General features: G+C 44.1%; 1 protein-coding gene across 1 annotated transcript; it reads left to right on the top strand.

Annotated features, from left to right (window-relative positions):
• Positions 1-5,343: 5,343 nt before the first annotated feature.
• Positions 5,344-17,421, top strand: LOC121880123 (tigger transposable element-derived protein 1-like). The gene is made up of 4 exons (XM_042387181.1): positions 5,344-5,418; positions 12,710-12,813; positions 16,038-16,142; positions 16,428-17,421. Exons 1-4 carry the CDS (start codon positions 5,344-5,346, stop codon positions 17,419-17,421), a joined length of 1,278 nt encoding a protein of 425 aa, XP_042243115.1.
• The last annotated feature ends 1,367 nt before the right edge of the window (positions 17,422-18,788 follow it).

Below are 18,788 nucleotides of genomic sequence, written 5' to 3' on the forward strand. Positions count from 1 at the left end.
TAATACACCCCATGGACCAAGAATTGATCTGTAATGTAAAAGCCGCATTCTCTGCTAAAAAATTCACCCACCTGAACGACTATACCAACACCAAGGAAGAGTTGCGTAACCTGAGTGACACCAACACCGATAGCAAGAGCGAAGACGACGAGGATCAACAGTTGGCAGAGCAAGAAGTACTTTTGAAACAATTCTGGAGAACATTCAACGTAAAGAAAGCTGTGGACTTCTTGGTGGAGGCATGGGATCAGCTGTCTGTAGCAACTGTTCGTCACGCATGGAGACATGTGTTGCAAGGCATTCCGGGTGTTAGGCAAAGTAAATCTGTGACTGGTGAGGTTCGGACAATTGCAGTAGCAGTGGACCTTGCCAGAGAAGCTGTGCAGAGTGTTACAGCTGCAGGCTTCTCTGAGACCACCAACGACGACATCCTGGAGGTGATAAGGGATCCTGATGTGACTACCGACGAGATGGTAGATGATGATGACGTCAGTGAAGAGGCAGGTGGTGCGTCATCCCAAGAAGAACGCCGCTTATCCCATAGTAATGTAAGGGGTGCCATCGAGTGTATCGAGAAAGTCAAGCTCCTCCTTTCCGACGACCCTAACGCAAACAGGTATGAAAGCTTCACTACCCAGCTGTTGCAGACTATGGAGCCCTACATCAAGGTTTATCACGACAACATAATCACCAGCCGACAGCAAAGCATAACAGAGTTCTTCGCCCGCAACCCACCACAGCCAGCCCAAGCCAGTGATAGTGACAGAGGCAGAGACAGTGATGATGACTTTGAGGGATTTGTCAGGGAGGCACTAGTAACTGTGGATGACACCGATGAAGACTCACCTGAGGGCCAGTAGCCTGCCCTCTGCCTTGGAACCAGCCTCCATTCCCCTACGCCAACCTATCTCTTCTACTAACGTAAGTGTTAACCCCAACCTTGTTTTTTTCTAACGATAACCTTCAGTTTATTATTCTCTTATTGATTATTCCCTTCTATATTATGTGTGGGTGAATACCATCATAAAGTGAATACCATCATAAAGTTAAGATGTTATTTTTAGTAAAACGTACATATTGTGTCGGGAAAAAGTGGAGTTTGGGGGTCGGCCCGGTCTGTATTTCAATTAATCCCATATGTTATGTTGTTCACTTTACGCATTTCTCACTTTACGCGGGCCGCCGTGGGTTCAATTAACCGTGTAAAGTGAGGGTTCACTATATATATATATATATATATATATATATATATATATATATATATATATATATATACACACATATATATATATATATATATATATATATATATATATATATATATATATATATATATATATATATATAGGTCAGATTCATGTGGGTAATGTCACTGTTCACTGCCATGCAGGACAGAGGTTCGTACACAAAGAAAGAAAGAAATACATCATATTGATTAGCAGTATATATAGGTCAGTGGTTCACATACATTGGATGTCATATTCTAATTGAAGACAAATCAGTGTGGGCTAGCAAATTTGGGATAAACAGCAAGAATGTCCTCAAGCACCCCCGATTCAATGTAGTAATTACAAAGGTCAGCCATGGAAAAAATCAGAGACGGAGACGGAGTCAAAGAAACAACTGTATAACGACACAATTCCTACAATATGTAATTGTCCGATCACAGCTGTCGGATCCGGCTCTTGAAGGCACCTAACCTAACCTAACCTAACCTAGCCTAACGTCAGCGTTATATTTATATTTATTATGCATTAATAAAAAATAAACGGATAAATAAATAAATAAGACACAAATTTATAATACATCATACACATTTTTGGAAAAAATTGAATATTTTTTTTAAAGACACCAGACTAAACGTGACGTAATCGACACAAGTCAGAAACAAGGATTTATAAGGGGGGGGGGCGCAAAGAGTCACTCAACGAAAGAAATGCCATTTGGTGCTTACAATATTCATAGTCTTGGAATGACAATGATATTGCTAGATAATGGCTTGTAAAAGTATTAGACATATGCTACAGTACTAATTCACACCATCAGACGGATGGTTCGTAAGATTAATTACCATCACCTTCAATTGAACAACGTCATTATTAAATACAAACACAGACTGACACACACACACACACACACACACATACACACTCCACATGCGCACACGCACACACAGGGAAGTAAAACAGCAGTTTGTGTTGCAAGAAATCAGCGTCTTTAGAAAGAAGTTTTGTTTAGCATCGGTTAGATACAATTGGATTAATTACCATAAAGGGGTTAAACGTTTGAAGACAATATTAATATAAATTAATGATAAACAGGCAACCTCATAAACAGCCTGCACACAGCTGTGCCCGATGCATGATGTTCCTTAACATACCGATTTTTACTTATGTTTATTTATCTAAACATAAATTCATATAGGTTGGCTCATTGCTCTATCCATTTTAAAATCAAATTAACAGTATATACTAGCAGAAAGGCATAATATAATGCGAAACAACAAAGCCCAACCATTAATTAAGCAACGGGGAACTAAGTAACCAATCACCGATCACTTTTACATTCATTCATAATTTTTACTTCGTAGTATAGTAAACACACGGCCTTGAGTTGCCAGCAGTGTTCGAAGAATCTTGAACGTGACTGTACTTCATGACATTCAAGATACCCCACAGTAATGAGGTGATGATTTTGGTGGGGTCTATTCCTTGGACCTTCGATACAAAGAGAAGTTGAATTTCAATTGAATTGTTACAACCTGAGAGGCCAAGGTCGTAACAGATGTAAACAATGAGTTGTGCATTGTGAGTATACAATTATTACTACAAATAAAACATGAAAATAAAGCATTAATTCTTAGTGTTATTTTCTCCTCTCTATTCTGTTAGCTCTATGTTTTGTGTCAGTTATTCACTGGCAATGGAGGGGGGCAATTATCCAGGGGGGGCAGTTGTCAGGGGGTTTGTCCAGGGGGGGTAGTTGTCCTGATACCCACATTTATGCCTCTTGTCAGCGCCGGTCGACTCCTATAACCCACAAGCGAGAAAACCTCAGCATCTTTTTGAGTATGTAACTGCACAGTACATCTCACCACTAGCATGGGGTTGGATGCTCGGTAAGAAACCATTAAGTTTCTTGAGACTGGATGGTGGTCAGTCTTTTGACAACCTTCTCCGCTGTGACAGGGGGATGCAAGTTTCTCCCAGTTAATTGTGTTCCAGGGCACTCTATATGGTAGTGCTGCGGTGAGTTTTCTGCTTCTTTGTCGCAGCTCTTACATGTGAGTTCCTCTGCTGGTACTTGTATACCCATTTCCCATTTACATGGGTAGCCCATACTCAGTCGGTGAAGGATGCTCTCTTTCCATCTTGCCATATCCTTCATGAGTGGGTGGTCTCTCATAATTCGTGACCAGGTAGTAGGTAGTAGGCAGGTACTAAACAGGGAGGTACTACTGTCTGGGAAGATATTGGAAGCATAATGTATTGTGTAATGGTAGACCCTGCTGCCAGACGGCAACACGAAAATTGTGACCAAGTCTCAGGTTGCTAATCTGACTTTCTGCTTCATTTACAGTACACACAAATGCAGAGTCTCAATTGTTTCTCTTACTATTGACAACACAACATACATATAATGTTTCTCACTTTTGATTTTTTTCTTTATTTTTGTATTTCTTTGTGGTTCTTTGTTGTTGTTATTAATTATTATTATTATTATTATTATTATTATTATTATTATTATTATTATTATTATTATTATTATTATTATTATTATTATTATTATTATTATTATTATTATTATTAGTAGTAGTAGTAGTAGTAGTAGTAGTAGTACATTTTCGCCCCCCCCCCAGGCCCCGATGTGGGTTAGTGACCTATGCCCGGGTGGGCTAATCCTCGTAAAAAAAAAAAAAAAAACCACCTGGCCGTTCGTGATTTTGGTACTGATCTTTTTATTTTTTTTATTTTCCACTGGGCAGTTCGTGTTATTGTGGTCTTCTTTATCTGTTCCTTACTGGGTGGGATGTACAGTTGCCGAAGAATATTCTGCCCCACATCGCTTTGGCCAGTGGAGACATCCGGTAACTCTCTCTGAGTAGTGAACAGGGCACGTATCAAACTAGATGAAACCAGTTGTTAAAAAATATTTTGTTTGTTATCCATCACTATTTTAATCAATTAACATAAATATAACTATATGTTTGCCACAATATGAATGTTTGCCTTCATATAATATTAGAAAGGTCAATAAAAACAGCATAAATTGACTGAAAATATAACAGATAATTTTACAGCTCTGGCGGATATTAACACACCTCTGACAGGTGCCCCGTGACGGTTACCTACACCAATGACATTGGCCTGCTCTATAGTAAATGGGGAACAGATGCTGGAAGAAACCAGAATCAGTTACACATTATATTCAGAAAAATATGTTTGCCCAAGAACATATCAGTAATGCCAGTGGATGCAGCATGCTCCCATGCTAGCGTTTGCGCATAATGGGCAGGCAGCTGTATCATGCTTAGGCTGGCTGACGTGACATAATGTTGTTATCACTCCTAAAAAATATCAGTAAATCGATCCGTGACTTATGGTCGTTATCATTGATCCCACTGGGAAGTTATCTTTATGGAAGCCTAACATGCTCCCGTGACTGTTATCTGTGTTACCTGGCAGCCGTAGTAATCCACTACTGTACTTTATTTTTTAGGATTTCAGGATTGCTTGAGCCTCACGTTACATTAAACACATATGACACTAGTACTCTGAATCAGGAAATTGTGCCCTCTGTATGGCATGTGGATCCTGTAGGGAACCGAAGTGTTCAAAACACTTCATTCGATAGCACTGATTCTCACACCAAAAGTATATGAAGTGTAATCGCGGCTGCGGTCCCGTGGTTGCCTCAGTCTGTCCAGCGCCGAGCCTTGAAAATGGATCGTCGTGAGGTCAAGCTTGTCCTACGAGGAAGAAGCGTTGGTATGAGAGACGGTGGCTTTACCAACACGGATATAGCAAAAGAGCTTGGAATTGACCGGAAAACTGTTTATCGGTGGCTGAAAGGGTGGGAGGAAGAGGAAAATCTGGTAGATCGGCAATATATCAGGCGTCCCTAGAAAGACAACTCCAGCTCAAGATCAAATGATACGTCAAGCTGCAGATCAAAACCCATTTACGAATGCAGTTGTCATACAACAAGACATTCAACTTAATGTGACACCAAGGACTGTACGAAAGAGGCTCGATGAAGCTGGAATATATCACCGAACACCAGCAACAAAGGAACAGCTAACAGAGAGACACCGTCAAAATCAGCTAAGATTTGCCCCAGAGCATGAGAATGAAGGACTTGACTTTTGAGGGCGTGCCATCTAGTCCTAAGAAAAAACCTTCTACTCTAGCTCCCATGGTAAACTACACTGTTGGAGGAAAGACAACACAAGGTGCTGAAGCTTTTAATGTTAAAATTACTTTTCACTGTCCCTAAACTTACTCTTAAATAATAGAGTTAATACATATGTGTATATAACTTTAATGAATTATTACACACTCCACATATGAATAATTATAATGCACGTTATTTCCAAATCAGGTAAGCCCGAGAAACTATCTTCGAGGTGGCGAAAAGCGGTGACGTAACCACCAACAAGTGGGGCTGGTTATACCTCTACGGTGTTGGAGAGCTGATAGAAATAGAAGGCAGGTTTACAGCAGAGAAGTATGAAGAGATCTTGGAGGAAGTAATGCTGCCATCTGTTAGAACATATTATGCTCTTCCCTATCTAGAGCGAGTCCTCATCATGCACGACAACTGTCCAATACACACAGCCAGGGTAGTAACTCCCTGATTTCAAGATCAAAGAAATATGGATCTTCTCGTCTGGCCAAGTAAATATTGCGATCTGAACCCAATTGAAAATGTTTTGTGAACATCGTCAATGTGTGGGAGCCAGAGCAAGAGCGTACCTCTCGCCATATGCAAAGAGAATGGGAGGTGTTCTGAAGGAAACTTGAACTTATTTACAGGCATGTGGCATCAGTTCCCGAACGACTGCAAGAGGTAATTGCCAGCAATGGAGGATGGACGGGTCAATATTATGGTTACTTTGGTAAATTTGGTTGTATTTGTTATATATGGCTGTATTTTGGACGGGTTAGGTGAGCCAAATAGGTGGGTTGTATTAAAATTGTTGTATAAATTCATTTATGCATGGTATAATTGGTTTTTGTTGGACGGGTTAAATATAAGAGACAAGTATTTGAATTTTTTATTATAACCTCCATTTATTTAGTCCCTTGAAATAATAATTAACATCAAAGCACAAATCGTATATATTAACACCACTTGGGTAAATAAACAACCTAAGAGTCGTTATCAAATTCTCCACAAACTTATCATACCATATAATATTATAAACAACAGCAATAATGACTTTTTATAATAAAAAAAAATTTGAGATACCTCATGAATAAGATTTTTAGGAATCAGAGGCGAAATTAAGGCATTCATTAAATAAATATTTTGACAACTGGTTTCATCCAAACGCTGCCCACACTAGAGTTCGAGACTGGTACATTCTTATGGATTTGAAACGTGCCCTGTTTACAACTGAGAGAGAGAGTTCAATTCAATTTCAATTTCAATTGTATATTCCTTGATAGAGGAAGCGGGATCCTAGTGCTGTCACTCGGTACCCCTGTACAATAACACCAGAAGTATCTGGCAAGTGTGAAAAGTATATACAGTGTAAATATTATAAAGGGGCTTACTAAAGCCTAAGGAAGGAAGGATATTCCTTTAACACATAATCAATATTATTTACAAAATATCTGGCCAGTATTGGGAGGATCATCGTGTCTCCGTCAGGGGGTCGTGGAGTGGTGGTCCAGCAGGCGTCACGGAAGCGTTGTGTGTGGGGACATCTTAGGAGGTAGTGAATAAGGGTGCGGCTGTCGGGTCTTCTGCATAACGCACAAGAGCGTTGCTCAGGGGATGCGGGGATACCAATCTCCCAAGCAAAGTCATACCCAATGATGATACGGGCAGCAATCACGTCCCCCTTCCGCGACCCTTTCCCGTAGACGTACGAGAGGTCAGGAAGTTTACGGAGGACATCGTACCATGTGGGCGGGGAGTCCAGGGGGATGGCTGCTTCCCGAGCTTCTCTCTGTTTGCGGCGGATTTGGGTCCTAATCTGTAAGAGTGTTCGAGGAACAACGTAGTCAGGTGTGGCCTTGTTGCAGCCAGTCTTGGCAAGGTCATCTGCTGCCTCATTCCCCAAGATACCGACATGACTAGGTATCCATAGGAATGTCACAGGACGGCCTGCATCCTGAAGTGTGGATGTTAACCCTCGTATTCGGAGGATGAGGTCCTTATTTTCCCCTGATCCAAATGCGATCCCGTCGAGAGCAGACCTGGAATCGCAGCAGACAAGCAAGGGGCAGAAACCATCTGCTTCTTCCTCAGCGAGAAGGGCAGCAAGGAGGGCTATTAGTTCAGCCTGAGTGGAGGATACCCCGTCAGAAACTCTGAGAGACAGTTTGATAGGCTCAGGGGCATGAGGACGGGAGATGTAGACACCAGCCCCGGCCCTACCTGTAGCGGGGTCAACAGAACCATCAGTGTAGAGGACGACCCTACCTGGGGACCAGTGAGCGATCCTGGAGAGGTGGTATTTGCAGAGAATAACAGGGTTCACCTGGGATTTCGGGAGCGGTCCACCGAGGGCAATCACTTCAGGTTGAAAATCCAGCCAGGGAGAAGGAGACGAACCAACAGCAGGGGTGACAACAATATCAGGCAGGAGGTCGTGTTCCTGAAGGGCTCGGATGAGTGACCCTCGCCACTGTCTTCTAGATGGAGGTCGGTCTCGGACAGCAGTAGTCAAGTTGGTTTGGACATAGTTGCCCCGAGGATCCCGTAGAATGGAAACGGCAGTTTTTAGGTAAAACTCCTGGACACGATCCTGTAAGGGGGAAAGACCAAGTTCGGTATATAGAGAAGTAGAGCGTGTCCACTGAGGAGCCCCAAGGATGATACGAGCAGCTTTCCTCTGGATAACTTCGAGACGGTTGACAGCAGTCCGACTAATGTTGACGAGGGCAGGGGCGGCGTAGTCGACACAGGAACGGACAAAGGACTTGTACATGGTGAGAAGTACAGGGATGGTGGCACCAAGGGAACCCCTGCACATGGTAGAGAGGGGAGCGAGACGCCGAAAGCATATGTCTCGAAGATAGCGGACTTCAGGGATCTGACAACGTGTGCGAGTTACATACACACCCAGGTATTTTGTCTCATTAACCCAGTCCAAGGGCGTTCCTGATAAGAGAAGGGGTGGAGGTACAACACGACCGTGCCACATGGCTTTTGTTTTCGCAGTTGAAAGAAGGAAACCAAGTGAATCACACTCTCTGGAGACCAGATCAAGGGCTTCCTGCATGCTGAGGTAGTCAGGGGCTTGGAGGAGGACATCGTCGGCATATCCTGAGTGGACAACTTCTGTCGGCCACGGGAGTGATGCAATGGAGTGCATGAGAGTGTTAAACAAGGTGGGACTCAGGACTCCACCTTGAGGGGTGCCGAGGTTCATTTCTTGAACAGGAGACATAGAGCCTTCAACGCGAACCCGGGCCTGACGTCCAGTGAGGTAAGAGGCGATCCATTGTAGAAGTCTCCCTTTAACCCCTAACCGCGCAAGTTCAGCTAAAATGAGGGCAGGCTGAGCCGTATCAAAGGCTCCCTTGATATCAAGGAAGACGGAGATGCGGGCAGTCTGATTGCAATAAAAGGAAGCAATGGAGTGTGCTGTGCTGCGATGTTGAATGAAACCATTGAGGGAGTTGTGGAAGCCGCCTATGGTGTGAAGAAGGCGACGATGGAGTATCCTCTCCATCATCTTGCAAACACAGGAGGTAAGACTAATGGGTCGATATTTCCCAGGATCTCCCGGCTTAGGGATGGGGATAATAGTGGCATTTTTCCAGTTGGACGGGAGAACCCCATGTTCATAAGACATATTGTAGAGAGCAAGCAAGGGGCCGTTAGGAATATTAGTACAGGCGTTGAGGACGGAGTAGGTTATCTGATCATCCCCAGGAGAGGTGTCTTTTCTAGAGCGACGAGCACTGTCAAGCTCGAACTGTGTGATGGGATGATCAGTGGGGGCAGGGGAGGTAAGAGCAGCACGAACAACAGGCTCAGACGCATCGATGCGAGCCTGCACTGCCTCCTGCATTGGATCTGGAAGTGCCTCAGGGGAGGAAGCTCGTACCCAGTCCTCCATTAAAGAGCAGGCAAGGGAGGCGGGGTCAGGGTGGGGAGGAGGCCTCCGTCGAGTACCCCGTATAGCATTAATCCGATTCCATACATAAGAGGGTGACGACTGGAACGATAGAGACCCCGTGAAGGATAGCCAGTCCGCCTCACGTATCCGACGGCGTTCCTGAGTTGCAAAGGAGCACCAATTTTTGAAGTCTTCCCAGTCCTCTGGAGACCGAGACCTCCGTATGGCAGAGTGGAGATCACGGGTTACCTGCCGGAGATGTCTCATGGCAGGGATACGATACCAGTAGTTGGTGGCACTTCTGGGGTGACGGGGAGGGCGTGGAGGGGTAGCGCGATTGACAGAGTCATACACGGCATCAACAAAATCAGCGCTGTAAGAGTCAAGGGACTGGGGGACATCATAGGAATCCGCCCAGGTAGAAAGGTATTGGGTACAGGAAGGAACAGCATCTTGTGTGAGACAAAGGCGAGGGGATCGATAAGGAGCTGATGTCGGGGTAGAGAAGGACAGCCTGAGATGGGTAGTAACGGCAAGATGGTCACTATACAGAGCAGGCTCGGTGCAGACGGTAGAATGAAAGGAGGTATGACCGTTCAATAGTAAGCCAACATTAAGGAAACTATGGGGGAGGCGAGTAGGATCGGCAGGACAAAGAAAGCGAACATCATCATCCCCATTAAGAAACTGTGAGAGATGTGATCCGTTAAGGGTACAGGAGTGGGATGATCTGGAGTAAGAGTGGGATGGCGGGCATTAAAGTCGCCTAGAACAATAGTGGGAATCCCATCATGGAGGTCGTGAAGTACCTGGGAGTCCAGAGAATCACTCTTGAAATGAACATTGACTACACGAAGGGTCCGGTCACCAAGAGTAAGGGAGACAGAAAGTAATTCAGACGGGGGTCCATGTGAGTCAGGTGAAGGGAGACGAACAGATGGAATGGTGTTACGCACAAGGGTGAGGAGGCCACGAGCTGCCCACGGTACCGAGGCAGGGTGTAAACAGTATAGCCAGAGAGGCGGAGTGGAGTAACATCGTCTGTGATGGTTTCCTGAAGTAGAGCAACATCTACTTGATGGGGGAGCACAAACTGGGCGAAGTCTGTCCGGCGAGGTCTAAGTCCCTGGATTTTCCATTGTAAGAAGAGGAGGGAACGGCCTCCAGTGTGAGATGAGTCGGAGGGGCTAGACAGGGCTCCAGAGGAGGTACCAAATTCTGTTGCGAAAAATGGAGAGGGAGGATTGGGAGAGCGAGGGATGGATCCTCCATCTCGGGAGGTGGAAGGAGGCGGGTCATCAGGGCTTGCAAAGTGCGCCCCTGTTGGGTCAGGGTGTCCAGAATGAGTTGTTGTTGCTTCTGCAATGTTGCAATTGTTTTCACAAACAAGTCGAGTTGGGCTGAGAGAAGGTTGATTTGCTTGGAGTGGCGATCCAGACGGAGAGTGTTGTTTCCATAGAACCAACTTGGTGTACCTGTACAGCAGCTGGAGGTGGCGGTGAGGATTGCCGAGGGCCCGACTGGGCATGTGGTGGTGGTAGCGACGGAGAGGGACGGTGAGGGTTCAGTTGAGTAAGAGGTGGTGGTGCTGGTGAGAGACAGCGGGGGTCCAGGTGGGCAGGAGATGGTGGTGACTGTGTGGCAGGGCCGGCAACGACCTTGTTCCAAGAACGGTAGACAGAGGGAGGGAGGGGAGAAAGGATGGGTGGTAGGGGTGATAGGGGGGATGGTAGAGGAGAGGAGATCAATGGGAAATCCTTGGTGGATGGAAGAGGCGGTGGTGGATAGGAGTGAGGTTTGGTTGATAGGGGCTTCGTCAGAGACGAGGGCGGTGGTACAAGGTAAGTTTTCCCCGGGCGAGTGCCAGGACGCTGTGGGCAATTGGCATTCCAGGCGTGGTGACTGCCATGGCAATTGACACACTGTGGAATAACTGGGATTTTGTTCTGAATTTTCGATTTGCATTCCACTGTTTCGTGAGGACCTGCACAGAAACCGCAGGCGACCATCCTCGTGCACTCCCAGGTGCGGTGTTTCCACGATTGGCAACGACCACAGATTTTCGGGGTTCCGATAAATCGGTCGAGAGGACAGTTGTGAATTGGTCCTACATTCACCTTCGGAGGGAGGGGGCCCACCCACCAGCCGATGAGTTCGTTGGATGGACGCTTGGAGACCGGGTTGATGCGGCGTTCCATGTCCAGTAGTTGTGGGAGAAGAGGGCGAAGATCGTCGATAGGGATCTCCCAGGGTACGTGGCGAACCATTACCTTGGTACGACGAGTTTCTGGGGTGATGATGGTGAACTTCAGCATCACCTCCCCCTGGGGAGCAGGAAAGCCCACCTGAGTGAGCAGGCGTACCGTCTAGTCCATTTGTGTGGTGACTATCACGGCTGTGGGACCTCGGCGGAGGCGAAGTGTTGAGTCCTGAAGTGGAGAGTAGTGATGGAAGAACCAGGTCGTCCGTGTGCTCAGAGGCAAGTCCCGAGGAAAGGCGAGACGACGAAGGCGCGTCCAGGCAGGGAGACAAAGGGAATCCCCTATGTCCATCGTCGGCGGAGGGTCGGTCATTGAGCCACATGTAAGCTAACTTGGGGGCCCCGATGATAGGAGGCCACCCTCTACAGCCCCAGACGGGGTGCGAGGGGGAGCCGTAGCCCTTGCTGGAGACCCTGACTTCTGAGGTTTCTGCTTCTTTGACTTGTCTTCAAGAAGAAAGACGTCAGCATCACTGTCACCCACTACCGCCGTTTCCAACGAACGGGAGCGTTTAACGGCGTTTAACGTTGGCAACATTGCAGTCAGGTGGAGTGGTAATGACGTCACTGCTACGTCACAATATCACATTGCGCATGCGCAAACTTGAAAAACTTTGCCCAGAGGGATCGGGTGGTAGGACCAGATGTTTTATCTCCCAAAAACTACAAAGTCCGAAAGTAAAAACAAAAATAGATGCCACTGTGCTGATAACTAGGTCTTACTATAGTTGTCTGCACTTGCTGGGATTAGTAGACTCGCTGAATTCGTCAGAAATACGACTTTTAAGGAGCAGTCTCTTACGGCCATATTATTAAACATCTACCCCTTCCGACGAAGAATTTTTTCGAAGGTATTGTTCCTTCAAGCGGCATTTTTAAATGCTCGAACCTCTTCCACTTCGTGCGGGATGATTTTTTTAGGTCTGGTAATACTGTCCTCTTCGCTGATGCATTATGGTCGTCTTTTCGCTGATGCATTATGGGTCCTGTGTGTGTTTGTTTACCTTCGTTGGCGCCAAATTTAGTATTGTAGCAGCTCTCGTCATGGATATTTTTAAGTCCAAAGTCTCCCGGGATTTCTTAGTTTATTTGATTGGGGAGGAGAAAATTTTGCAAAATATAAGTACTGTGGGAAGCTTGTTACATTAAAGAAACAAGCATGGTTACGAATTGCAACATGTTTAAATGCTGAGGGATATGGACCTCGGCGGTCAGAAGAACAGTTGAAGAAGATTTGGGAACGCATTAAAATAAAGTAAGTAAAAAAAACTATATATATATATATATATATATATATATATATATATATATATATATATATATATATATATATATATATATATATATATATATATATATATATATATATATATATATATATATATACACACAGACATACAGTCATGCGCTGGTTAACGTCCGACCGAACAACGTCCGATTGCATATACGTCCGTGGCCCCCCCCCCAAAATCTGTGACGCCCTGACGGAGACACAATGATCCTCCCCATACTGGTCAGATATTATGTGTTAAAGGAATATGCTTCCTATCTTAGGCTATTTTTAAACATTTGCCTCCAAGTGTAATGTTAACCTACATCTATTGAGGATAAAATCTTTCACCTACAAATTGACAATAACACATTTGCTGTAATCAGACATATCTAGTTGCCTCAACAATTGCAACCCCAGTTGCAATTGGGGTTGCAATTTCAAATTCTGTTGCATTACTAAGGATTAGCGAAGTTTCTGGTGCACTCTTAAGATTAAGAGAGAAAACGGAGGACTCGGGCGTCCTGATGTGAGAGAAAACGGACTCGTATGATGGGGGACCAAATAAAAAAAGCATAGCTACATGTTTTGTGGACTACAGTATTAAGCGTACCCTTTTCATCACTTTGTAATAAACCTAGCCATGCCTGTGTGTGTTTATGATATTTACCATAACATTATATATATATTTAGTGGGTCTAAATGGTCATAAAATGGGAAACTTGGGGTTGGGTCTTGGGTGCCTGGAACCAATTAGAATAAATCCCATAGGTTCTGTACTTTCGTTATCGGCGGGGTCCCAAGTAGGCGCTATAACCAAGGGATGACTGTACTGTACTGTATATACTTGTGACACTGGCCAGTTGCTTCTGGTGTTATGGTACAGGGGTACCAAGTGACAGCACTAGGACCCACTTCCTCTATCAAGGAATAAACAATTAAAATTTAAATTGAAAAATACAAAAAAACATTCAAATAATGGGACATAGCGAACCTAAATGGCCCTAGAGCAGGCACAGTCACGTATGCATCACGTATTCTTATAGATTGTGCTGCCAGGCGTACGTTATCTAGTGAATTTAGTCAATATTGTACAGTAACAATGGACCTAAGTGCAAACCTGTATTGTACATGTACTAAATGATTACGGTACTAAAATTGTTATGTCTATTGCAAATATAGCTTGTTTATACAGGTATTCAAATAAATTACTATCTTACAAGAATCCCTCCAATGTAAGTTATATTCACCCAGGTCGTTTGGGTGGCAAATTATGAGAAGAGCTTAGTCACTCTTAAGTAATGATAAATAAACACGCAGGCCTTCAGCACCAACTGTCAAATCTTATCTCAAATAAATAAATAAACAAACGCCAGACATTCTGTCACCTCACCTCCCGCCCCCTCTTCCCACCCTGGTGATTTCTTTATGTTTATTTTATATAATATCTCAGACTAAAGTTAGGATAATATAATTTGCATTGCTGAAATCCTTGCAAGACAGAGATTAATTTGAATATAAGCGTCATATATTTTGCTCAAGATATAAAAAATGTAGTACATTAGTGTACAATACTGTAGTACATTTTATAAAAAGTTTTCAACTGTATTTTTGGGTAGATTTACCTAAATTTCTTCATTTATTTTCATCCATTTACATGCACACACCGTACTAAAAGAAACGTAATAGAAATAAATGACCTTAGTGCAAAGCTGGAGTGCACATGTACTAATTTGATTACGGTACTAAAATTGTTTTGTCTAGTGCAAATTATAGCATGTTTATATTCAAATTAATCAGTATGTTACAAGAATCCCAGCAATGTTAATTATATTCACCCAGGTCATTTCACTGGCTTTTTATAAGAGAGAAGCTTAGTCACTTAAGAACTGATAAATATACACGCGTTAGACCTGGGCCTGTGCCAACTGTCAAACGTACTACCTTCCCTCCCCCCACGCCCCCTCGCTCGCTCTCTCCCTCCCTCCCTCTCCCCCATGTGCCCAGAGTTGCTGGAATCCTTGTAAAACAGTGAATAATTTTAATACAAACGTCATGTATTTTGCACAAGAGATAAAAATTAATCACCTGTATCACATTACAGTAGTGATTTAAGAGTAAAAGTGTATATGTACGTATATAGTATTCCACATACACGTAAGTATAAATACAAAGTTTATGTGATGATCGGACAACGTCCATTTCGGTTAACATCACGTTTCCAAGAACGTATCTAGGACGTTAACCGGCGCATGACTATATATTAATTTTTTACATTAATTTTACTACACCTACAACCAGGGTCTTATTTTCTTCAGTTTCTTATGTAGAACCATCGTCACTGGTGTAAACACTAACGAAAACAGTGGCGTCCCATCTCCTCTTGTGTGACCATACTATTATTATTGATTTATATTGTATAAGGTGCATTCATAAACATCATTTAAATAATTTAGTTTGCATTTTTTATTAATTTTATTGTTTTGGGAAAAAGAGGATAAATAGAAATGAAAAGGTCAGACTATGGAACGCTTCTCATTGTTATTGCTTTATTTTAATGGTAATTAATGATTCACGATATGATGATTCAACTTACTCTGCAATATTGGAAGAAACTTTACCGTCGTTATTCGAGACTTTACTGTATTAAAAAACATACGGAATGTTATCACTGGTGTAAAGTAATGGCCCACATGGTAAGTCAAAATTCTGAAGCAAACTCAACTCCTTGTACTTTACCTTCTTTTCCAGCATTCATTAACCTTATTACCTACCTTGCTTAAGTTATTTAACAATTGTGCTGCTTCAAACAACATTTGTATACAATTTAGATGAAAAAATTCAACTAAAATCAGTAAATAAACGACAAATGAAAGTTTTTACACAATCTCCACTAACATACACTCCCTGCTTCAGCATAGCAGCACCGACCATGAAGAACGCTACTTCCGCAGACTACCTAGCAACGCTCCCCCCTCACACTCACACACTCAATCTCTGCACACTCCTCCCGCTCCCACACTGAGCAAGCTAACTCATTTGCAAGGAAATGTATTTTCTCTTTATTTGTTTGCCCTTATGACAATTATTTCTTATACTTTTTTTCACAATATGTATGTAGAATGGTGTGTGCATGTAACTGAGAAAAGATAAATAAAGAAAGTTATGTACAGCATGTACTGACAGTTCGCAGATTTTTTAATTTGCAGTCCAAAGTTATTCGCGGATGACACCCTGGATGCGGGGAGTTCTAAAGTTGCCGGCATTATTGCTGCCAGGACAGGGAGCGAAGGAGTTTTGTGGCATCCCGCAAGGTGTTTCTCTTCTCCCAGGAGGCTGGCCCACGTGCACTCCCTCTGCCTCAGTCTGGGATAAACCTTCATCCAGCTGCGAGAAAGCGCCCAAACAAGTGAAGAGAGAAAAGCAGGTAATGGCCCTCTTGAAGAAGATACAACTGCTGGACAAACTTAGGAGTGACCAAAGCTTAGCCATGTGTGGCTGGGAGTATGATTTCAGTGAATCAACTGTCCTAAGTGCCCTCTTTTCTGCCAAGGTAGCCACTAATGTGAGCACTTGAACCGCTGCCACATACCTCTCAGCCAGAATCTTATCTGTGACAAAACCAAGGTCCTGTATGACCAATTCCATACTGAGGAAGGTGGTGAAGGGGAAGTGAGTGGTGAAGGTGGTGCTAGTGCTGGTGGTTCTGGTGATACTACAAAGAAAGAATTTAATACCAGTAAGGGTTGGTTTGAGAACTTCAAGAAGCGCTACAACCTGCACAACTTGAGGATCACTGGTAAGTCAACCTTGGCAGACGGTGTAGCAGCTAGGGAGTATCCTGCGACCTTTGCTGAGATTATCCGGGAGAAGGGCTACAAGCCGGAGCATGTTTTTAATGCTGATGAAACTGGCTTGTGGTGGAAGAAGATGCCAGCCACAACTTTCATTTCCAAGGGCTTCAAGGTGGCCAAAGAACGTGTCTCTCTCCTGCTTTGTGGCAATGCTGCAGGGCACATGATCAAGCCCATGTTGCTATACCATGCCAAGCTTCCATATGCACTCAAGAACAAAGACATGCACCTCCCACTTTTCTACCGCCACAACAAGAAAGCTTGGATGATGGCATTGTTATTCACCGAACGGTTTCACAACTGTTTTGTGAGGGAGGTCAAGGATCAACTGCAAGAGAAAGGCTTTAAGTTTAAGGTCCTTCTCATGATTGACAACTGCTCTGGCCACCCCAAGGCCCTCAAGGTTGCAAACAAAAATGTCGAGGTGATCTTTCTGCCCCAAAACACAAAATCATTGCTCCAACCACTACACCAGGGAGTTATCACTGTCTTCAAGGCCAAGTACATGACCCACACCTTCAGCAGGATACAGCAAGCCTTGGACGAAGATACACGGGATGGTGCCGCATCAGTGCGGGAAATGTGGAATAAGTTCTCCTTTGCAGACTGCATCTCCTTCATGACAGCCCTCTGTGTTAACTCCTGCTGGAGGGCCTTGTGGCCAGAGGTGGTGTATGACTTTGGTGGCTTCCACACAGTCAACGAGGATGTGCAGCACATCGTCCAGCTTGCCCGTTAAGTGGGAGGTGTGGGGTGTGTTTCAAGTTAGCTAGTTAAACTTAATGTTGGGTCCACTCATAGAGGTCAACTCAAAGCAAAGTAAGGTAATTTAAGAAAGATTCCAGGGGAAAAGGGTGGCCATTATACAAAGGAGTTTTTAATATTAATAACAATAATAACTAATTATATAGACAATAAATCCTAACTGCCAACCCTACACCAGTGCCCTAGCTAAACATATAATTATCCTAACTTAATACAAACTAAAATATGGGGACAAGAGCAAAGAGGAGGCAGAGAAATAACCTAAACCATTTACTTCTCTGCGGTGAATGTTATGATACGACTGATGATTAAGGCGGTCGCTTGAAGCGCAAGAACCCGGGTAAGGTAAAGGTCCTTAGGGCGAGCCACAGAGGATGAGAGTGAACTGAGGTTTAGGGGGAGATACAGGCCTCTCGTCACCTTGGTGGTTCACGGGAGAGGATAGGGTGATGTGGTAGTGTTGTTATTGAGGCTTCTGACTCTTGCTCAGATGTCATGATGCGGCAAGGTGGTGTTGGTTAATTTGCCGACCCCCAGATGGCGTTGACCCAGGTGGCAAGTTGGTGTTGGTTAATTTGCCGACCCCCAGATGGCGTTGACCCAGGCGGAGGGATGCGACAGGTTCGACAACCTTCAGGAGGAAGAGGCGCAAGAGGAGCTCCTGGGTCATACTGGGGAAGAGCGGACCGAGCTTGTTGAAAAGCAGCATTGTGAGGATGGGAAGGAAGAAGAAAGTGAAGTGGAGGAGGTGCCCACCTTAACAATAACGAACCTCAAGAGAGGGATGGAGAAGCTCCTGGCTCCTTATAAGGAAATACTAAAGGAACTCGAGCACTCTGTTGCCCAGCTTCCAATCTCCATGTTCTGCTTGCCCTCATCCACTCCAAGTCCTACACCTTCTACACCTGCAAGAATGCCTTTGCCTCCTGTTCGTGCACCTCCTCTTCCTCCTGACTCTGATTCCGGCATGGACAGCACTCCTCCTGCCGCTCACAGCTCTGACCTCCCTCTGCTCTCCTGAGCCTCTTCTTCCAAAGCAGATGAGGAGAATTTGTAACTCCCCTGCCTTCATCATCATGATATTCATCAGTGGCAGGGAGAGGAAAATGGGCTCTACACAAACAGCCAGCATGGAATGGTGAGTGCTAATGTATTTTTTTATATCAATTGTTAATTTTTGTCTGTGGGAACATTAATTCATTAACTTTAGTAATGATACAATGTTTTTTATTATGTTATACAGGTTGTACCTCTCTAGTCCGGCATTCTGTGGTCCGGAAACTCCCGTGGTCCGGAATGATTTTAGTTTGTCCAATAGGTAGATAGGCAGCTTTTTTTTTT

Source organism: Homarus americanus, unplaced genomic scaffold (assembly GCF_018991925.1).
Source record: "Homarus americanus isolate GMGI-L3 unplaced genomic scaffold, GMGI_Hamer_2.0 scaffold30108, whole genome shotgun sequence".
Lineage (NCBI taxonomy): Eukaryota > Metazoa > Arthropoda > Malacostraca > Decapoda > Nephropidae > Homarus > Homarus americanus.